The sequence below is a fragment of the Centruroides vittatus genome, unplaced genomic scaffold, assembly GCF_030686945.1.
Source record: "Centruroides vittatus isolate TY-2023 unplaced genomic scaffold, ASM3068694v2 contig_10, whole genome shotgun sequence".
NCBI lineage: Eukaryota > Metazoa > Arthropoda > Arachnida > Scorpiones > Buthidae > Centruroides > Centruroides vittatus.
In genome coordinates this window covers 5259811-5284845 of record NW_027120658.1, presented here as the reverse complement: position 1 = coordinate 5284845, position 25035 = coordinate 5259811, and the positions used below count along the sequence as shown (strand labels likewise).

Genomic DNA, 25035 nt, shown 5'->3' with positions numbered 1-25035 from the left:
ATATATTTAGAAAAATATAGTCATCAAAAATAATGTAAACAAGAGCGTGTTGAAGTCTTCAGATTGGTTCGACATATATTAAAGAGGAAGCTATATCTCCCGAACCAACGGTCCGATGTTTCTGAAAATTTCTAGAATCATTTTCACCTAGCACGCAAATCTTCTTGCAAAATTTCAGAAAATTTTAACAAAAGATATAGCAATTATTAAGCTTCAAAATTGGGTGAAAAAATCATGCCCCCACATATCCATCCATACATATAAAAAATCTCTAATTTTTTTCCATTTCTCGATGTTTCAAGATCTCTTGAGTGCAAAAATGAAAAAATCTTGGGAGGGGGATTATTTTTTGACCAATCGCCACACTTCCTCTGTGTTAAAGTCGGGGAGTAAAAAAGTAAGTCACACCATACAAACGGAATAAATGTAACAAAAATCTTTTTATTTATTACGTTATTTTTAATAATTATTCTATTTTGTTTATAATAAATACCTTTTTTTAAAAAAAATATTAAAATATATGTCAAAAGGTTAATGTACAGTATTTTAGATTTATCATTTGTATGATTTAAACGCTTAAATTTTATTTTAATTTTTACTCAAAAAGTAATTTTGACTTTATTCAATTTATGTGTTTTTTATAATTATAAATTGTATAAATTTAATTAATTAAAATATAAATAAATATAAAAAAACACAAATATAGAACAACATCCAAAAGATTTTATTTGATGTAATATTTATTTTTACAGATTTTTTTTTTACAAATTTTTAAATTTGAATTAAATTATAACTAATTTTAGTAAATAAAAATTTGATAACTTTTTGTTTGTTTTTACATTTTTTTATTTTATTTACTTTCAAAAATTATGTTTTATTTAATTTAATTTATTTTAAAAAATGAAATTCTGAATATTTTCAAAGGAAAAAATTATTTTTCGACTGTTTATTCTAATTATATTGATAAATATATTATTGTTATTATTATGTTAAAGGATAAACGGGTTATCGTAGAACAGGGAATGGAAATGGTGAAATTTGCATATATATTTTTATTTAAAGAAAATTTCCCTCTGTGTATTAAAGATGGATAGAATTTGTATCGTGCCACGTGTTTCTGTTCAGATAAGGATATTTCTTTTAAATTCACGTCCAACTATCAAACATCCATTGGAAATATGGTCGATTTTGTATCGGTGCAGCCATTACTTCCTACGTGTCTACAGAAACACAGTGGACATTAATTTTTCTCTTGTATCAGAGTTTCGATGCTGTTTAGCAACTCGAATGGCATCGAATAATCCCTCCTCCAGTACTTTTATGTCCCTCTTTCGATAATACTTTCTCAAATCCAATAATATCTTTCCGTGTTTTAACAATCTATCGTTATTTATTTTAATTTACTTTAATGTTATAAACCATTTTAGAGAAAATGTGCTTTAAAAATTTCTTAATAAAAGAAATTCAAGAAAAATTAGTACACATATAGAAAACTCTATAAAATTTTTATATTTTTAGTTTATTGTTTTTTGCCAAAAAAAACTTTAAAATAATATTTTATGACGAGTTTCTAATGTTAGAAACTGTCATCGTATTATATTAATGGAAGATTTTCAAAATTCTCTTGTGTGTCTTTTAAAGGTAGACTATTAAATTTTCTATCGGTACATTACTTTGATAAAAAAGAAAAAAGGAAGGTAAAAAAGAATAGAAAGTAAAGTATCTAAAATGACGTCATAAACCGGTATCAACAAAACAAATTAGTTTATATTTCCGATAAATGTAAAACCATATAACTCACTTAAATGAACACAAAGATAATTGTCTAGCTGCAAATTGTAAAGATAGGTCATATTATTTTTATGTAATAAAAATAAATATTTTATCATAGACTTATATAAAGATAGGTATATTTTTATTCGTCTCTATTAATAAATATTTATATTTCCATTAAGTTAGTTGATTAAAATGAAAATTATTATTCAACATATTCTTCGTAAGCTGTGTTAAAACTGAATTAATTTAATTAATAATATAAGAAAGGTTATTTTATTTTTTAAATAACAAAGAAACACACACAGTTATTTAATATATAACGAGCAAAAATTAATTTTACAATTTACAATTTTTAGTCATACAATTTAGGTATTTAGTCAATAGGGCTTTTTTTTAACAATTTTTAGTCATATTTTTAATTTATTTAATTTGAAATACATGATTCGAATCTCAAATGATTAGTGTCGTGCTCCTGTACATCATTATTTATTTAATAATAATAAGAGTCATGCCGGTCATCTATGTAACTCCATTCTGGAGAAATTTTTGAATTGAGATCACACCGTATGTAGTTAATTGTGGCCTCCTGTCTCTACGCTTTCCAATCTGGTTCGACCTTCATCTATTTAACATCGTTCTCGAGATTAAAGAGGGTCAGGCATACAGCCCAATAACAATATAACATAGAGGGATAACTATAAAACAGCGGTTAGATGATAATAGAATTTTAGTTATAATATAAATAATTATTGTATAATTTTAAAAATATATGTATTCATATTAATATATTTACTTCGCTTTATTATTAAAATTTTGAATAAACTATATTACATAATTTCAAATAATTTACACTTAAAACACAGAAACCCACACCTACACCTACATACGCACACACAGAAGGTAAATAGATACTAAATAGGTAATTTTTCATCAAAATTCAACGAGTTAACGTGATCTTCTATTTAAATTTACTGATATGTCGAGTTTTCAAGTATAAAATATTATTCGAATTTTACATATTAAAATAAGTACAGTACTAAGTGCACGTTCTACTAAATTCCAACTAATCAAAATTATCTTATTTTTTTTAAATTAAAAGCTCTTACACTCAAACATTAATAATTAATTTATGCATTAAAATAAAGAAGAGAAAATTATTTTTATGGATTTTTATAGTATTAAGTGTACGAACAATTTAATTTAAATCTATATTAAACTTCTAAACTTAGCTAATAATAGTAATAATTCCCTTAGGAAATTGTTAATTAAGTATAATGAGCATTCCCATATTGAACGAATTGTTTAACATCAAATAAATGAGTTGTTTTAAATTTTCATGAATAGAAAATGCAATTTATACGAAATAATTCCCTCGAATTGTAATAAAAATATGCAAAAATAGTAAGATGATATGCATCAATAATGAATTTTAAATGATAAATAATTCAAAATAATAAAATACCATAGACGAAGTTTATGATTTTGTTCGACATAAAATTCTCTTCATGATAAAAACTTGAATTTTACTTCATTATTTTCTCGTTTAATTATACTTTGTCAAATTATTAATAATTTTATTAGTAAAGTATACAAACTTATTTATAAACTACAACCTCATTCTTCAGAAATAATAAATACTTCAATAAACTCGATATAAATTGTTAATTTGCTTATAATAAATACTCATCAATTCTTAGTAATTAAATTTTAATTGCATTCTATATATTCAAAACATATATTTGTTCTAGTTTATGATTTTTAATCGGGATTTCAAATATTTTAATTTACTCCTTAATTAATATATTTCGAAATTAATAGAAACGATGCGATTAGAATTTTGTTGTAAGATAACTTAAGGGATTAACTGAAAACTTCTACATAATTTAAAACTCTAGAGTAATAAACTTCTCGAGTCCACCCGTTTGAACTCCAAATCTTATAAACTGTGTGTTTACTTGATAGATACAAAACGATTTTGATTGTAACACATAGAAACACGGGTGTTTGAGAAAATTTTCCAGACGAGTAGAACTTGAAAACAAATAATTACATCAATAAATTCAATTTCTTGCGGTTTACCCCCCTTACAATTAGACTATAGAATACTGTATAGTCATGATCGAGGGTGTAAAGTTACGTATGTCGATCACTTTTATTGTTATAATTTGTGAAATTTTTACTCGATTCCAGGGGAGACAATTAATTGGGGCCAATTAACCCACCTCTGAAAGCCCTTGCATTGAAATATACCATAATAGGAATTTTATACATTACTAAAAAATAATAATGTTTATTTTGTTCAATAAATTAATAAATATATTCATTACTTTGTATATATTTAAATAATATAAACTAAAAACTATTAACTATTTAAATTAATTAGATTATGATTGATTAAAATTATTAAGTATGTTTGTTATATGTTATATTAATTTATTAATTTATTTTGCTATAAATTATATATTATTAATGTGTATATTTGTATTAACCTAAATTAATTTACATTAGTGTTTATTTCATTTATGAATTTTCATATATAACACTCAATATACCACTATGCAATATACCAGTTTTTTCTATAGTGAACTACTCAATTAATTCGAATAAATTATGAATATTAGTATATTTTATTTATAACTTAACTAAAAATATCTATATAAAACTCTAAATTAAAATATTAAAATAAATAATTTCTATATTTAGTTTAAAATACAAAATTTTGTATGTTCCACATTCGTAAGAAAGAAGATTGGATAAAAATTATTATTACGTATAAAAATGATCATTTAGTAATTATAATAATAATAATTAATTAGAACTAAATTCGCATTATATTTATAATTACAACCACGCTATTACGGTTAGTTAATTAGTTAAAGGAAAGGAAGGAAAATAACGTGAAAACAATTTACCAGTTTAAAGAAATTTGATGCAGCAAATATTGAATTCAAAGTATTATATTTCAAATTTAATTCTTTTCAGTGAATCTTAGATGGATTATAGTTTGAGGTAAATTTATAGATTGTGTAAGGATAAGTTAATGGAAAGGAAACCAATTACATTTTTGGAAAAAGATTATACTTTTGCATTAAATACATTAGAGTGAGATACTTTCCTGACGGATGCATTATTTCTTGATGTTGAAAAACCGAAAATGATCAAAGTACCTTAAGGGATCAATTCTCATTATTCCTATCCGGATAATGATCTAGAATAACCTTTTAAAAAGTTTCTTCTATAAAATATTTCTTTTAAAAAAATAATAATAAAGTCCCGAGTGATGACAACTTATCAGCTGAGATTTGTTAAAAAGGTATTTTCTATTTCTGGAGATTTTATTGTGGATTATAAAAGAAAGCACACACACACAATTCTAAAGAAAGACTATTTTTTAAAATAGAAATATTACTGAATTTTATATTATTAATATTTGTACTAAAAACTCAAAGCTTTTTTTAAGCTGAGATTTTTTAGTAATCGGTTTATAAAACTATTTTTAAAACGAATAAAAAAAATCGATGAATAATGTAAAAATTTGTACATTGTAGGATTTAATTATTGACGGATAATTACAATTAACTTCACTATGCAGAATGAATTAAATTTTTGCAGGGGTAACGAGCCGTCGCCAACAAATGAAGGTTTAGAAAACATAATATAAATAAGTATGTATTAATATTTATAAAGATTAGTTTGTTAATCTAGGGTGACCCGAAAATCAAGAAGAATTTCATTTGGCTGCAATTTGAAAATAACTGTATACCTATAAATTCCTAGTGTCGTTCGACAGTCTGTTTGTCCTTCCATAATCTCGAGAACGATGTTAGTTAATAGGTAAAAGTCGACAACAGATATAGATAGCTTAGAGTGGAAGGCCCAGATTAACTTTATAATAACTTCCGGTACAAAACGGAAGTCATGTGATTTCAATTCAAAATTTCTTCGGAACGGAGTTACATAGATGATCGGCATAACTCTATTGTTAACAGGAAAAGTGTGATTTACAGGGGCAAGACACTACAAATTTAAGATCAAGAGCATATATTTTAAATTAAATAAATTTAAAAACATGATTAAAAATTGCAGCCCGGTATTATGAGGATGTCACAATAATTTTTAGTATATATTTTGTAAGTAATAAAATATGAATATTTAAATAATGAAACATTTGTCTTCAAGTGATTAACCGACTTTTGGGCATTGTATATCTCTATATATTCATATTAACTGTGCAATGTATATATATATATATATATAGATAGATTTATGTGTGTTGCCAAATCTCAAACAAGAAAATCTTTCTGACTTTGTTCGAAAGATTTGGTTTATGGTTGATTAAACATAGAGAATGATGGAAATCAATAGACAGAAGTTGATAAAGAAATGATTATTTTCAAACACGAATCGATAACAATTTTTTTTCCAGTTGATTAATGAAATATATACCAATTAAATTACAAAAAAGTTCATAAAAATAACCAAAAATATGTGGAAAAAATTAACTCTAAATTTAGTTGTAAATGCGTTGAATTGAATTTTGCTTAGAATAGCTTTTCTTATAGTAAATTTGTCAAAAGTTTAATGTTATTTCTGTAAATAATATTTCTGTATTTGTAAGAAATTCGATTATTCAGCGTTATCGCCAGAGGGCACAATGTTGCAAAAAATTCACTGAATCCAACTTCAACCCCCGAGTAATGAAACAATAAAGTAATAGCAAGTTTCCTCTTGGTCTATATTTTATCTGTAAAATGGAAAACTTACATTTTTATTTTTTATGTAAAACATCTTATTCGATGTTTTTACTACATTTTATAATTTTTTGTTTGAAAATTTTTGTATTTTATTAATAAATATAATTATAATGATAATAATTTTTAAAAAATTGTAATGTAAACTTTTAATGAGAAATATACGGTTTTTCTTATTAAACTTGAAAAAATAATGCTTAAAAATTTGTGTAAAACACAAACACTAATTATAATTACGTGTAGAGTTGTGTCTTTAATAAATTCTAAAAGCGTAGAACGTTTTTAACGTTTTCTAAACAAATGTCTACAACTTAGAGTAATGAATTTTGTGCATAAATCAAAACTAATGCGCTTCAGGTGTAATTTACCTGATTTTTTCTCATTCGTTGCGGGTGTCAGAAATATTAATTACCTAAGATAAAAGTATAATGCCTTAGCTACAAATGAAAATACATGAGAATGTTTATAGTTAAATTTCATAAACTTTCATGATGTAGATATGAAAATTAATTGGAATATTTTGGTAATGTATTATGTTGAAATTGCATAAATTTTTAATCGTAGTAATTTCTGTTTAAAATTATTATGTACAGACATCTTCGAAGTAAATTATTACAGTTATCAATTAGTATAATACGGAAATACTGAAGGATAGATGGACTATTAGAGTTTACTTTATTAAATTAAATAGCAAGTTGTTCGCTTATTATCATAGGTGATCTGAGTTCGAACACGTCCAAATTTTCATAATTTTTCATGGTACAAGTTGAGATATCTCTACTTATTTCTCCTCCTTAATGGCCATTAAGGGTGTATTTTTGGATGGACATATAGTTAATATATGCTGGTGCCAAACTTTAATCCATCAATGAATTAAATTTAAAAAGGATTATTAAATAATTCATTCTGAAAGTTTGCATTTAAGTTCGATAAATTAAATAGTACGTTGGAATTGCCTACAAAATTATATATGTATATTTATAAAGAAATTTATTTACGCTAACTACTTATATCCTACTCACTGAAAAGCTAAATTTGACAAATTATTACGTAGAATAATTTTCAATTCAATAAACTAAATTATTATTAACAGGCATTCGAATTATTCATTACGATATCATTCGAGAAAGATTTCTTTAAAAAATATACGTGTAAATATCTTTATTTAAACTATAACATTCACAGAAACGTTTCATTATCTTAATTGAAAAGCTGATATGACATTATTAAAGATATAATTATTTTGATATAATAAATAATATGATGGAATGGAATCTAAGAATTTTCCATTTTTCTGAATAGAAAAGAAAATTTTATTATTTTTTCCTCCTGTATGATTTCTGTATGATTCTTTCTTTCTGTATATTCCAACGATCATTCTTCGAACATCCGATTCTTAATAATAATTCAACATTCTTCATTCGTCAGTGAGTAAGAGTGAATATTTTATTTCGTGCATCACTGACATGAATCACTCATCATTTATAACTTAAGCATCCCTATCAATCTCGAAGAAACGTTTACTGTCTTCTTTCTTTACTGTCTACATATTGTAAATGAATCTATCCAGATGTGAATGATAGTAGAATGCCAACATCGTGTTTATTAATTTACTTTATTAATGTTTAGCTTCTTCCATTTTCTTTGCCGTTAGATAACGTTGCAACAAATGTCCGATATTTATAAATTTTTAATTAATTAAATCGCTTAAGAATATAAAAAAAACAAATGTCAAAAAATTGATAATTTAATTCACCAATGAAACAATTAAAATTCAAAGCAATTTTTAATTAAATATAAAAAGGAAAAAGATTACAAGATTAAGTCGAACTAAATAGAAACGACATAATTCAAGAAGGAAGCAAAGGAATATATAAAAGAAAAAAAAAATTTAATTTTGTGAAAGTAAAATGAATATAACCATTTACAAACCGAATTCTAAATGATGATAATTGTTGAGAAATAATTGAAGTTGAATTCAATGAATTATTTAAAAGATAATATAAATTTCATTTACGAATCGTAATACATCATGAAATTAAAGAACTAAAAGTTCTTTTTAAATTGATTATTTAACTGTTTTTTTTTTCTTTTTTAAATAATGAAATAAATTAAAATTACTCGTCATCTAATTTATTTTTTATACTCGAATTAAAGTAAATATTTCTTGGCTTTGTTGAAAATATTTTTCAAATAATTAATGATAGTTATGTTTGTTAATTAATTAATTTTTAAAATCCGCCAGGACGTAGTTAAATATATAGAGTTTTTTAAATTATACATGCAGATAAAAAATTTCTGTGTTATTTAAGTGTTTTTTATTATTATTTGCAAACTTTAGAAGGATCGTGTACTGCAGTTCTCACTCCTTCATAATAAAGAAAGATGTAGACACTGAAGTTTATTTTAGTAGGTTTACAGTTATTTCTTCTTTAAATCTTTTATTTAATATGTAAATTAATTTGATACGGTTGGACCACACTGTATTTTGTATACACAGAAGTAGTTAATAAGTGTAAAAATAATATTCTAATATAATTTTCTTAATTTTCAAGTTTTCTGTTCATAAAAAACGTTTGGTATATAAAGGAATTCGTTTAGTGATATTTATATTAATTAATATAAATATTTTAAATAAAAACATATATTTGTTCAACTAGAACGTTTTATGCGATTTATTTTCTGTTAAATTTTTCATATTTGAAAAAAACAAATAAAAAAAAGTATAAATATATATTTTAGAATTCGCAGTTGTAGTTTTATTTTAATATTTTATATTGAGATTTAAAAAATAAAGTAAAATATAAGAAACATTTTTTATACGTTTACGTTTTAGATTCTTCTTCAGTTTCTTTTGTTTCTATCTTCTGTATGCTTTCTCTTGATGTGATATTTGAGTTTAGGTGATTAGAATTGATAGGTTCTTACTAATTTCTGTAATGTAGCCAATAATATGTTTTCTAGAATCTTTCAGTGTTCATTAGTAAATTTTTTTCGCCAAGTCGTTTCCTTTATTGCAATTACAGTAAATTGGTTGACGAAAACATGCAATAAGGTCGTTCCTCTATACGTCTAGATTTGGCAAAGTGAGTTTGAAAAGTATTTTAGTCAATGTTCCATCTAGCAACCGATTATCGTATACATTGCGAGTACCTCTCTCCTTCTTGTATTGTAGAAGTGAAGTCATTTCGGTGCTGATTAGACCAAAAGAGAACTGGCCAAATGCCATTACAAGAAGATAAACCCTAGATAATCTCACTCGCTTTAGATTTGTCGCAGATAAAGGCATTGGTGTTAATATAAATAAATTAAGGACCTCTATCTTTCTTTATCTTCATGAATTAAAGTGCTTGGGGTCTTAACTTGTCTTCACATTATGCAAATAGACTATTTTAGAATCCTCTTTTAATGACGTAAATGTTTTAAATTTATAAATATTTATTTAAAATTAAACTTTAATTATGTATTTTTTTTGTTTTATTAAATTTATGAATTCGTACCTATGATTTTTTCTTAAAAGGTAAACCTTTGCCGTCTTTAACGTGGTGGAGAGAGAATGTGTTGTTAGATGACACATATCACATCGTTTCTTCAAATTTTGTAATGAATGAATTGGAGATTTCGGCGTTACAACGTCACGATCTCATGGCTGTCTTCACTTGCAAGGCAATTAACAACAACATTACAGCACCCCTCGTGTCCTCGGTCACGATCGATATGAACTGTAAGTAAATGATTCTTCAAGGCACTTCTTATAAAACTATTTTAAAAACTTACGTTTTTATAATTTGAAATTCGGATCGTATAACCATTATACATAAATATTTTACGGGATTTTTATTTAAAAATATTAAATCGATGACGTTTTAGCGCAATAAATAAATTGTAGACGGTAAGGCTGATGTATATTTATAGAAATTTCAAATTCACTAATCGATTAACGGACGGAGAGAGAGAGTTTGTAACAAGTACGTTAATCAATATCGTGTCGTGAAGAGAACCCAATATGTTGTCTTGGACTGATGCTCAATTTCTATTTTTTTATGTCTTCAGTTCGTCCACTCGATGTACAGATCGAAGGAGAACGAAAACCTATGGCTTCAATGAAGCAAGTAGAGTTAAACTGCAGAGCAATTGGTTCTAGACCTCCGGCACTGATTACCTGGTGGTTAGGAAAAAATAAACTGAAGTCGGTCAAAGATATCGTGTCTGTCGATGGTAATATAACGACCAGCGTTTTATCATTTAGACCATCGAGAGAGGATAGTGGAAGATATTTATCTTGTAGAGCCCAAAACACGCTGATTGCTGACAGTACTATCGAGCACGGATGGAATTTAGATGTTTATTGTGAGTGTTTCTTTTTTATATTTTTAAATTAATTATAATAAATTTCATAGAAATTATTCATTAAAAAATTGCATTTATATTATTTTAGAGCCTCGATAAAGAATTCTAAAGAAATTATACCATAGTTCTCTTATGGTAATTCCTAGATGTAAACAATGTAAAATAAAAGAAAAAAATATAATATTAAAAACTTATCGGATAAAAATTTATAGAAAAAATGTTATTATAATTTGAATAAAAAAGAATCAATTGTTAAATTTATTGTCACTGGACTTGAATTTATTTGCGTATTTTCTTATTTTTGGAAAATTATGTTTGTGTATTGATATGAATAATAAGCAAATACAAATAAATCGCAATGATAAAAATCATTAGCTTACTATTATTTCAATAAAAATTCCAATTTAGATAATAAATTTATTTCCGATTTAATTACGATCATTTCATCTATTCTGATGAAATTCCAATTAATTCACTAGTATAAAAATTTAACTTATGTTTAACAAGTTTTACGTTAACAATTATTTTGTATTATTTTTATACATTCTTTTATATTAATTCAGAAAATTTAAGGCTTTGAGTAATTATTTATAAATTTTTGCATCTCCTGAGGCAAATATTTATTGAAAACACATTTTCATTATCAACAATACGTAAATTATGTTAACTTAACACAGCGCATTGTTAAAAATGAATCGATGTATACCACTAAGTCGCTTTTATTTGCTAAAAGAAGAAATAAAATATGCAAATTTTCTCTATAGAATGCGTTAACTATTTAAATTTTTAAAATTTTTTTAAAGTTTTAGAGCAATTCATTGTAAAGACCTTCATATTTGTTTCACAAAAAACTGTTTCTGTTCAGTTTTTATAAATAAATATTTTGTGTAATAACTAATCGATTTTAAAACGTCGCTAAAGTTCTCCCATTTGTTAAACTAGAAGTTGCATTTTTAATGAAAATCAAATTTGATTTCAGATGCCCCCCAGGTGACTTTACGCTTGAGCAGCAAACTTCGTCATTCTCCTATTCAAGAAGGAAGTGACGTGTATTTGGAATGTGTGGTACATGCCAACCCACCCGCCACCAATATCGATTGGAAGTTTGACGAACGACAATTACAGACAAACAGGACGGCGGGGATTATCATCACTAATCAGTCGTTGATCCTGCAGAAGGTACACAAGTCGAGCAAAGGCCAGTACACGTGCATTGCTACTAATTCTGAAGGAAGAGTAGAAAGTAATCCTGTGATGCTCAGGATACAATGTGCGTACTTCCATTTATTACAATACATATAATAATATAAATTGGCATTTCTACTTTTAATAGTGAAATTAATTATAAAAATCATCTCTTTTAAAATAAATAATTAATAATTATATAAAATTTAACTGACGATTTTTAAAGTAAATGATATATTTTTCAAACGTTTTTGAGTTAGTGGCTCGTTAAGTATTTATGCTATATAAATAACAATTACTGAAATAAATTAATAATTTAATAATAAAATTTTAATGTTAAAGTAATAATAATAATAATAATTAGAAGTATTAAATAAACAAAAATGAAATGAAATGAAATAAAATACACTTTGATCATAAAATCGAATTAAGATAATTGAAAAAATTTTAAATTTATATACTTTATATAATTTATAAAGTTATTTCCTTTAAGATAATTAAGTTTTTAAATCTTTTAGTAGTTGTTATTTAATAGAATTAAATATAATAAGTAAATTGCAGAATATATTATATTACCAGTTAATTTTTTATCTTTAAAATATGTATTTGAGTGTTTTTATATTGAATAGTTATTTATTATATTTAAGAGAATAGGTTCGATTATTCTTGTATGATCCTTCGATATAACGTTACTTATAGAACTGATAATGATAATAAATAAATTAATTAAATTTTTTGTTATGTAAGTTTATAAATTCAGGTATAATTTATATATATATATATATATATACTGTAATAATATTAACGATAGCTCTGTTTGTGGTTACATTTTTGTGGTTTTTGTAACTATCAATTATCGAGATGACAAAATGCTGGCAATTTACTCGCAGACTCGCCCGTTTGTGCTCATCAGGAAAAAATTGTCTACAGTGGTGGGAAGAACGAGCCAGTGAGAGTGGCATGTGAAGTATACGCTGACCCGGAACCATTAGCCTTTCGATGGAAAGTTAACACGTCAGTTGACACGGGACAAATGATGACGATGGCCAATCAAGAAGCTCGTAACGTTGCTACATATATACCAAAATCCGACGAAGAATTCGGTACTATAGAATGTTGGGCAAAGAATAGTGTAGGGGAGCAAACTATACCGTGTACTTATATCATCTTACCTGCGGGTGAGAAATTATTCTATTAATTTTTTAAAATTATATTAGTGTTTATGTTATGATATCCTTTAAATGTTTATGATGAATTTAGGTCCACCCGAAAAACCGAAGAGTTGCTCTGTTAGTAACCAAACAGAAACGAGCTTCGTAGTCCATTGCATAGAAGGATATAGTGGTGGAGTTAGCCAACATTTTGTGTTAGAAGTATACAGCACAGTGATTAAAACATTACAGAACAATCAAACTTCCGATGTGCCAATATTCACCGTCACAGACTTAGAACCAGGAGGAAATTTTCAAGTTTTTATATATTCTAGTAATTCGATTGGTAGAAGTTCTATAATTGTACTAAACACGAGTACTCTACCGTCACCATCGAGCTTAACACGTACAGGTAATCAGCTATTAAAAATGATATACGGTATACTTGTACAGTACATTAGTAAATTAGTGTGTGTGCGCGTGCGAAAATAATTACTTGTTCAGGATTAAACTTGTATTAGCATAGGAAACAAAAGTGCTGATTGAATATAAAACAATTTAAATTTTTCTTACATTATTTTATGTCTGTTTTATGAAGTAAAAGTATATTAAGTACAATATTTAAGTAAGGTGTTGACAAGATAGTAAACTAAATAAATTCTTATTGTCTAATTAAAATAAACATCGTAAATTAATGAAATACAGGTAGATAAACATTCCAGAATTGCTAGAATCAAATAAAATGCTTCTGCTACAAAATTAAATTATAAAATTTTCACTTAATATCTTAATATTAACATAAAAGATCAACTAATTAATCATTTAAGCGTAACATTTAGTAAAAGATTTTAGTATATTTTGTACATTTTATATTAAGTATAAGTAATAGAACAAGCGAGAATTTTGTATTTAAAACGATAATTGCCGTAAGGAGATTTTATTTTTCAATTTCAGATTTATCTATTATTTTTTATTCATTTGTTTTTATTAGTAGAAATGAAAAGAATTATTTATCTGTTATTGTTCTGAATCTTTTGAAAGAAAATAATTCCTTTCCATTTTTAAGAAAACAAATTAAACGAATTTTTAATACAGATTATATCCAATGAAAATAATTATTTTTATATTTATATCAAGCATCTTAATCAATGCATACGGAATCGAATAATCATATTCTTTCACACGAATGACTTTTATAAACACTGGTAACATCTTCCTTTCTATATATAGAGCTTATATATTATAACAATTAGGAAACTTTGATGGAAAAGTTTTCTTTTTTATTCTTTTTAATTATAATTAATTTGAATATTATATTAATGAATCATTGAAGCAATATGTTACGTTAATTAGCGAGATATCATTGTTTTACAATGAAAATTTAAAAAAATATATATAACGATGTATAATAACAAATTGAAATTTCTAATTAATAAAATATTACTTCGATATAAGAAAATTTGCTAATCGTGATTTAATTAGGTAATATTTATAGCTGAATATCTCTAATGGTAATGATCAATAAATAAAGAAAGCCACTATGGTTATGTATTTATCGCTTGAAATCACATAACGAATATCACTAAAGAAAATATCGATTTGATTTGCCCATTAAGTTTAATCAGTGGTGAATTTCTCCAACATATCTATACTAATAGCGATTTAAAGACTTAGCAACTCAACCAATTTACTGTTAAATATACTTTTGTGACATTTTAATTAACATTTTTCAAAAGTAATTTCAGATTTGCTCATGGACAATTACAGATTTTGTATACAGAATTACAGATCTTTTCATTGACAATTAAACATTTTATTCAGAGAATTAAGGATTTTTCTATATAAAATTATAAATTCTGTAGCTAAAATGACAGATTCAGCACAGGGAGTAAGTGTTTCTGCGTAAAAAGAATGACACTTGATTCAAAAAATTATCAATATGATCAATATGATGATAATGATATTGATACAACCTCAATTAAACTTTAACATGCTTTTGAATAGAGAATTAATAATAATTTATTAAAATTAATTTTAAATGTTATTAAAATTTAATGCTGTTATGAACTTGATTAAGAATTAAACAAGTATTTATTCGTTAGTGAATATTATGAATAAACAATATACAAATAGATAAAATTTTTAATACATTTGAAATATCATTATGAATCTTCTGAATTAATAAAATAATTTGAATTTTTTTAAATAAAAAATATTAATATAGAACATTTTTCGTGCATGTAAATTAATCATTTCTCCAATTAAATATATCAAATTGCAATTAATGCAAATGAATTTTCTAAGATTTTATTCCTATAACAAAGAACTGTTAATCTTTGCAGATGACGATTGGAAAATCAATTTTCCTCCGATATTCTTGGTACTGACAATAGTTTCTGTTGGGTTAACCTCATCAATATTCCTGACTATAGTCATTGTGAAGATCAGAAACAGGAGCAGAAACAGGAGAAGTTAGTCATGAATTTTATTCTTTATACAAATCTATGATTATTTTATTTATGAAAACTTTAATAATTTATAAAATGAATTAATCTTAATTGAAAATATTTTCATTTATAAAAAGTGTAATTAATAAATAAAAACAAATATTTAAATTATGAAAGAACAACAATTTACTATCAAAAACTATATATAATTACCTACTTTGAAAATATTAAAATATCAATTATTCTAATTAAGAGAAATATTAAATATAAAGAATAAATATTTTATGTAGTTGTTAATTAAAAAATACGTGTAAATTTTTTAAAATTTCTGCCATTATTTTTATTATAAATTTATTGTTGATTAGAATATTTTGAAAATTTTTAAATTTCTTCTCCTCTTGAGGAATATCAGAAATTTCTTTGTTCAGTTAAAAAATTCATTCTAAAAATATATTTATATGTTAATTTTGTAAAGAAATTACATCAGAGTGTTTTCTTTCAGTTTGTTTTTTTAAAAATATTATATTGAATTTCAGAATGAAAAGTTTCAATTTTTAAAAAATAAATTTAATAATCATGAGAAAATAAAAACAATTATATGACACATTATTTCGATTTGATTTTTTTAATTAATTTATAATGATTAGAAAAAATTATAGATGAACCTTCAAAGCTCTTTTTATATAACAGAGATTAAATTATACAGACATTATATATATATACGTATTTAGAAACTGTATCTTGTTTTAATTATTCTTTACTTTACAACTGGGTGCATAGATAGACACTGGGCATCTTTAACATCCTGAATAAAGAGTGATGTTATGGATGCCCAGTGACTACCTGTGCATCCAGTTGTGAAGTAAAGAATATATCAATATGCAAACTATATATATAACTAGCTGACCCGGCCACGCGTTGTTGTGGCTCAAAATGTATCTATTATAAATGTGTAACACTTCCCCCGTGGGGGGAATATCGAAAAATCCCTTTTTAGTGTATATTCTGTTGACGTTACCTATTGAAACGCAATTAAAAACGCAAAAAACCGCATGTAAAATAGTATAAATAGAAGCCGAGTTCTTCACGGTAAGTCTTAATCCCGTCCATCTCCCCCCCGTAGGGAGAATTTCGACATGTATATTATATAAAAACACGTGCATATTCGAATGCAACGTTGTGTCAAAATTTCAAAGGAATCGGTAGGAACAAACAAACGTTGTATTTTATTTATATAGATAGGTAGAAAATGATCTGCTTAGGTCCATTCTCACAGAAAAGCATAATGCCTCACAGAAAAGCAAACTTAGGTCGTCTGAAGTTAGCGCCATCTGTTGGACATAAAAGCCTTAATCCATATATAAATATATTTTTGAAAGGGGGAAATGGTGATCTTCACATATGCCACAAACCTTCGCGGGAATGTATTAAACAACTTCCCAAAGTTTCATGGCAATCGGATAAATGGTGTGGTAATGCATGAAGGACAAAAACACACACACACACACACACACACACACACACAGACATACATTCGTTTTTATATATATAGATTAGAGAATCTATACAATTTCTCATGAGTTAAAGGTTTACATTTCTTCATATTTATATTTTGTTAATGCGGTAATTAAATTATTCAATTATATGTTTGTTAGTAAATACAATTAATTTATTCAATGTTTTATTAGCGTGTATTATTAATTAATAGCAATAACTCTGTATTATTGATTCTTGAATACGAAAACTGTTTGCTACTACAGTGTTATGTATTATCGAAAATAAACTTAGATATTTGAAAAATTATTCACATATTTAAAGTAGATACGTGGAAAACTTATTACTGCATCAACTGCTTATGTGCTAAATTCTATGTTTCTATTAATTACTAACTTTGAGTATGAATGATATTGAATTTAAAATGTAAAGTTTGTTTGCAGTGAGTAAAATTAAAAGTATTATAGAAAATGAAGCACTGAGAATATAATACGATATTAGCTGCTGTATTTTTCCGGTTTTAATATATTTAAACCATTGTTTTTATAAATTATATTCAGATAATAATGATATAAATTTATACACATAATAAAGAATTTTTAAATAGCTTAAATAACTTTATGAATATACTTGATAATTGCAATAAGCTAAACATTTATTTATAAAAATTATGACAGAAGATAATTACTAAAATACCTGTTAAAGAAATTTTAAAAATTTGGAAGTTTTTATCTTGGATATAAATCTATTAAAATTACTTGAAAATTTTAAGAAATTTCCGGAATAAATATATTTTAATAAATAAAAATGTATGCAGATTTTTAATGTTTAAGTTTTCTGTTTTTGATGAAAGGAAGAAAAAACACAAAAGTCGATGTTCGGAAATTAGTTTTTATGCTTAGAAAGGTTAGAGTTAAGATAATATTATATTCATGAAATACCAATAAATATTTGTTGATGCGCCGAGTCCACAACAAACTCTCATTAAAAATCTTTCATATCAAAAGTGTACAAGTTTTTTCGGATGTAATTTCTTGATAACAGGCAATGAAAGATATTAAAGGTTTTCTTGCTTTTTTTTATTCAAATAAATAGCATTACGAGGGAAATAAATAATTGCGTGTACAAATATCAACTGAAAATACGCCATTAACGATTTTTTCCCTCTTATATCTCAATATGACTTTATAAAAGATTTTTTCATTTTATGATTTCTTACATCATTTCTATGCACAAGAACTTTAAAAAAGGAAATCTTACATTGAAATGTTATATTAATATTACTTTGTAGAGTATATGGAATGAATCATACTTTACGATCTTGTAATCTAAGTTTTTTTTTTTTTTTTTTTGCTTTAAGTTTTGAATTTTTACTTTGATTGATTTTTATCTAAAATAATTATATAATTTAATACGTACATATCCAAAAATTTATATATGCTTTAAATGTAATAGTAAAATGATCACAGTATACTAATTTCATTTCAAATATGTGAAAAAAAGCTAATCTAAATCAAAAGAATGTTAATACATCCTTCTATTCTTAATCTCTGACAAATATTAGCAGAAGCTTGTCACAATTTCTTGGTATTTTCTTATTGTTAATACCTTTTCTTTTATTCAATTATTAAAACCGTTTTTATTATGATATAATTAAACATGTATTATTTTTTCTCTTGTAAGAAATAAAATTATTTTTATCCTTTCGTTCAACAGGAATATTTCTCATTCTAGTAAAAACTTATTAACTGTCTCCAAGGTAAAATTAAGCGAGTATGTCTGACAGTATATTTGGTTAATGTATTCAGTGTGTTTACAGAGTACTCTTGGGAAGAAAATTCTCTTTTCTCTATCTTAGGATTTTCTTGCACGAATATATTATTCGTATGGTAGTTTATAACACATTATTGCTGTTATTTGCTTATCAGAAAATCAACTAAACTAAATAAAAACTATATTTCATCAGAAGTTATCGAAATAACACTAGATAGAACTTTGATTTCATGATAATATATCATGATAAGTATACTCAAAAATTGTCATTGTTAAGTTCTTGATGTTCGTGTAAACAATTTAATATGTTAAGAAGCTTATAATTTTCTAAATATTTATTATAAAAGAAAGTTTGAAGCTGATTGGAATAGAAAATATGTAGTTATAAAATCCTTCGTATCAATAAATTGGAAATCCGAGACCATTTGTCATCTGTGGGTCATCATTTTAAAGCTAAAGGTAACAGATGTGTTTCACTTTACGCCATTTTCTTTAAGTTTCTATTGTTCAGTTCGAAAAAAGCTCGAATACTAAGATTCTCTCAAGTATTTATTACGAGAAAAATGTATGGACTCTTCGTGCATTGCTTGATAGGAAGGAAGATCCAAATTAAATAATTTCAATTTTTTAAATAGTTAAGTTTGTAAATGAATTCCATAATTTATTTCAAATTTATTTAAATTTATGAATTCCAAATCGTTTCAGTTTCAATTATAAGAATTAAAGTTAATTTTACAGGCTATTTACTCGGCACATTGGACACTTTTCCTTCTTTATTGCAAAATTAAATTCTTCGAATAATCCTTTTTTATATTATTAATATTTTTTAAACGAACCGAATAAATTTCCAATATAAAATAGACAATTTCTGGTATTAGTCGGAATTGATTTTGTAGCTATTAAAATAAATTGATTTGTTAGAAAGTTGTGAATGTGACCTTTACCCTTGAAATCGTCGCGCCTTCTCCTCTGCTGTGCGAGAGGTGAGTGGAGTTATAAGAACTCTGTTAAGGGGACGTGGTACTCCGGTCCTCACTACAGTTCAAACGTGTGTTGTGCTCGTACATTCCTTTTTAGTCCTCTCATTCTTTGTCTTACCTCGATACCACTCTTCATCATATCTACATTCTGACATGATTTTAGTTGATCTTGTCTATCTTCTTCTCACACTTCGGTGAATGAATCGAAAGAAATTAATTAAGAAAATCCCACTTAGTTCTTATCAGTCATTACAGAACTTTCACCAAGACAAATATATGATTTAATCTTATCTTTGTTTTCGAATTACCATCGAATTTATTTTCAAGTCAAATGATTCTATACCAGATTATACGCAATGTCTCATTTCGTAATGAAGGATATAAAATGAAATTTATCATAAGCGAAGAAAGATAGTAATTACTTCTGGTAAACCATTAATACTAAAATTGACGTATCTCTGACAGACAAAAACACAGAAATGAAAGTAAGATTCCGATAATCCTATATAAAGACTTGTAGGACGATAGGAACATTGATTATCCAACCAAAATTGACAAGAATGTCAGACTGCCAACAACCCAGTGGAAGGTGAATAACGTCAATAATAAGAAAGTAGCTATCGTATGAGCAACCTGTGAAACATTACAGGTTTGTCTAGTAATAGAGGCAGACAGAGAAACTTGTAAAGAAATCAATGTCTTCCAGTAATGCAACCGCTTGATCTATTGACTGATGCAAACCATATTTTTCTCTCTTTACAACGTTCGAGTGGTATTGGAATTTACTGTTCCAATATATTTATAACGACATTTTAAGAACATAAAACTATATTTCAAGATTTCTTATTGAAGAAAGTTATAATATTTTTACAAAAATTTAATTATTTATGAATTTTAACGAAGGTTGAAGAGTATTCTGAATGATAAAATAAATGTTTCTTACTTATAGGAAAATAAAATTTGATATATTTAATTAATTTTGTCAACTTTCCTTAAATCATAAATTTTTAATTTTTTTTTCTTTTTAAATTTTTTAATTAGGATAATTCAATTAATGAATTAAAGATGATATTTTTCTAATTATAAAATTACAATTTATATCGGAAAATTTTACGCAAAATTATTTTTCAAAAAAAGAAAATAAATATACTCTTTTAGAAAATACAATTTTAAATCTTGATACGTAAAAATTTTAATACGTAAATTATATACATTAAATAATATTAAAACAGAAAAATATTGGCATTAATACAATTTTATTTTTAATAATTATAGTTAATTATAATTAAAATTTAGTAAATATAATTGAACAATATATTTACTGGACTGTCTACACACTCACAGATATTGTAAATCAATTTTTTTTCAATGTAAATGATATTTACATTCATGTATTGAGAAATTTTGACAAGTAAACACCTAGGAAATAACTACAACCGCTTCATAAAGAATTATTATGTATTTTTCTTGTTGGCAAGTGAAGAAAACTATTCGTTAAAGAAAATGATGGAAACAGGAAAATGAAAACAAGACAAATGAATTTATTCATTTACATTTCAATAATTAAATTATACGTGTAACGAAAACAAGAACAAGTTCTTCCATTTAATACATATTTTTGATAAATATTAATAATTTTAAACAACTATTTCTATTATTTAAGAAGTTTATATAGTATTAAGAACTAACGGATTATACTCTTTAATAAATTTTCGTATTATTTATAGTTTTAAGTCTTTACATTTATTTGAAAGCAATGAATGTAAATCACGCTACTGTGAATACACTTAAATTTATTGCTTCTTTAATTGTTTTTGAATGGCTAGAAATTGTAAAATTAAATCTGTAACTCCTTATTAATAAATACTTTAATAAATAATAATAGATTAGTTAAATAGTTACTGCATAATTACCGATAACGTCATAAATATTTTAAATAATGAAAGATATTATTTGGTCATTGATGACAAATACAATTTATTATATAATAATAATTATAATAATGTTTATTATGTCATAAAACAATTTACAATACACGAGACAGAATTAATAATACTGTATATACAAAGGTTGAATTCTGTTAAATACTTTTAAAACATTTTATTATAATAAAATAGCATCAAAAATTCAATTAATCATTAAATTAAATTTTATAACTTTAGATATTAACAACCAATATGTATATTATTGCCATCGGGTAATTTAATGTTGTAATATATAATAATGAAGTAGGGTAAAATCAAGGATTTTACCCTTCTTCATTATTATATATTACGTACGTAATTATGTTTTATTATATAATATAATATTAAAATATATTATAGTTTTGTCGTATTCTGAATAATTTCTTTATTATATCCAATTTTCTAGAAATTATTTTTGCTAAATGTGATGATGATGCTTTAATTCAATTGTAAATAATCATGTAAGCATTATCTTATTTATCCTTACATAGCTCATTCATTTAGTTAATTTTTTTACATCTGTTATAAATTTAGAAAAAAATGAAGCTATTCTTTTCAGATATTCTTGTTTCCCTTCTTGTAAAAAGAAACCAGATTAAGCGATCCGAGAAGAAAATGTTTTTCTCACGTGAAAAGAGACAATCTAAGTGAGTGGTCACGCACAATCGTGACATTCATAGTAAATACGACAATGTATGCAAAGTCGTTACCAAAAGCACTTCCCAAGCCACAGGCAGCCTTTAAAGAACGTGAATTTCAAAAAATTCTTCATATTTTTTCTTCTAAATTCTCTAACTAATTGCACGACATTTCATTCGAACTCGTTTCGATTCCGTTGGAGTAATTGTGAATTCTGTTTATTAAGCTTTAAGACATTTGTCTAGTCCAAGATAGAAATAATTTATCACAGATTATAGTAAATTCTAAGACGACAGCTACTTGTATGCAGATCTCGAATACCACCAAATAGAAAGTCTGATGAATGACACTATAAATTCCATTGATTTTATGAAAATCAGCACTTTGTCATACATTGCTGCTATTTGTCAAGTACCTAATATTTCTAGAAACAATAAAATTTCTAATAAATTTCTAAAAGAAAAGAATATCCGAAAATTTAAATTATATTAGAAATATTATTCTTTATTTTTTATCTTCGAAGTCAATAAATAGGGAGATTGTTTGATTAATAGAATTGACGGTGTTCGGAATTTAAAAAGATTTTTTCGTAGAGAAATAATGTATTCATCTCAAGTATCGTAAAGAATGTTTTCTTCTTCTTTTTCTTAAGAAACAAACTTTTCATTTACAATACACGCGCTTCCAATCAAGTGTTTGCCCCCCTCTCTCTCTGTAAACACGCAAATCTTATACAAGAAAATTTTTTTGTTAGTTTTTTCTTCTTTAATCTAAAGACATAATAAATTTTTATACATTCTTACACAAGTATTTTATAATTATTCATCGTCAAATTAATCACGACTGTAACTCAACGTATATAGTTACATATTACTTATTTCAAATGTCAGTGTTTCGAGTCAGAAACTAAAATTCTTTCATATTTTTTATTTTCGTGTCATACTTCGTTGATTAAAACTTATTGAACATAACTAATATATATATATATATATATATTAGTATAATATATATATATATATATATATATATTAGTATAATATACAGGGTGGGCCAGCGAAAACGAAACGGCAGAGTGTTCGTGTTCGTCTAAGCAAAGCGCTCGGACAGGTCGATCTTTTGCTCGAGGGGACATCTTTTGCAATAAAGTTTTTGCGATTCTGAATACAAAAGACAACAAAAAATTTTAAAAACTCATTTATTTTGTATTAACTAAACAAACATTTATTTCGAAAAAAAATGTTTGTTTAGTTAATATTCAGAATCGCAAAAACTTTATTGCAAAAGATGTCCCCTCGAGCAAAAGATCGACCTGTCCGAGCGCTTTGCTTGGACGAACACGAACACTCTGCCGTTTCGTTTTCGCTGGCCCACCTGTATATATATATATATATATATATTCTTGTATATATATATATATATATATATATAAACTATAAATGAATATGCAATTTTTATGTTTACTTAATGTATTTTCAATCTAATAGGTTTTATTTTTTACATCTTCTAATCAACATTTTTCAAAAAATTGTCGCTGTTGCAATTATTATGATTACCTTCTTAATAATTTTTGTTGCCTCATAAATGTCGAAATTCTCTATTATATTATTTATCAGATATACTCAATAATTATTTAGATACTTCGACTTAAATTTTTAAAATGTAATTATTTATATGGCATATACACATACATATAGGTAGAATGAATTGATTAAGAAATGTATTTATATGGCTTTTTTAAAATCGTTACCATGGTATACTTTATAAATAAATAAATTGTACTGCAAATTACTGGAAAATAATAGTATATGCCTACGCATACGCACGCATATACAAATCTATAAATATTATACGAGTATCTATTGATTAGAAGTTCGTACTTCTTTATTTTCTTCTGGTATTTTTAAACTTTTCTTCATTGTTTAATTTATTATTTTATTTTATAAATTTGAAATTGTTTTACTTACGAACGTATTTCGGATTGAAACGTTTTACTCTGAAGGAATTCGAAATTTGCATTTAGAATGATCGATGCCAGAAAAACTTGGAATGTCAAAGAAATCTGTTAGAGACGTGTGAACAGTCAGAACCTTTTACCCGTGACAACGATACCCACCGATTTGCAACGCAGTTGAAGGAAAGCCAGCAATTTCACGTTATGTCCCACCGCTGCGATAGTTTCCTTTACTAGGAATTGCGTGTCAAAAATTCCGATGTCTCTTCGACTCAAATTTTTCATTGTTTTATTCAGTGGCCTACATCAATCACCATCATCAGTTTGGCCAGAGAAAAGGGGATGGAAGTAGTTACGCTCTCAAAAGAGTTACCCTTATCAATTCTTCAGTTTCTTTCCTTTTTTTTAATGGCGTGATGTTTTCGGTTGTGATACATTGATTTCGAATTTTTATCCGCCTTAAAATTACATTTTATATCTATTTTTAGAAACATTGTTTTTTAAACATGTAAAGATATAATTTAGAAAAGTTTTATGTGAGATAAAGTCAACAAAATAATTTTAATAGTTACAT

General features: G+C 25.4%; 1 protein-coding gene across 1 annotated transcript in view; it reads left to right on the top strand.

Annotated features, from left to right (window-relative positions):
- LOC136976181 (protein turtle homolog B-like) overlaps positions 1-25035 on the top strand; it is a 109415-nt gene that overhangs the window by 74197 nt on the left and 10183 nt on the right. The window contains exons 4-9 of the mRNA XM_067271440.1: positions 10048-10251; positions 10581-10877; positions 11857-12147; positions 12953-13240; positions 13323-13625; positions 15556-15684. Of these exons, the coding sequence (XP_067127541.1) occupies positions 10048-10251; positions 10581-10877; positions 11857-12147; positions 12953-13240; positions 13323-13625; positions 15556-15684 (1512 nt within the window). The remainder of the gene's footprint in view (positions 1-10047; positions 10252-10580; positions 10878-11856; positions 12148-12952; positions 13241-13322; positions 13626-15555; positions 15685-25035) is intronic.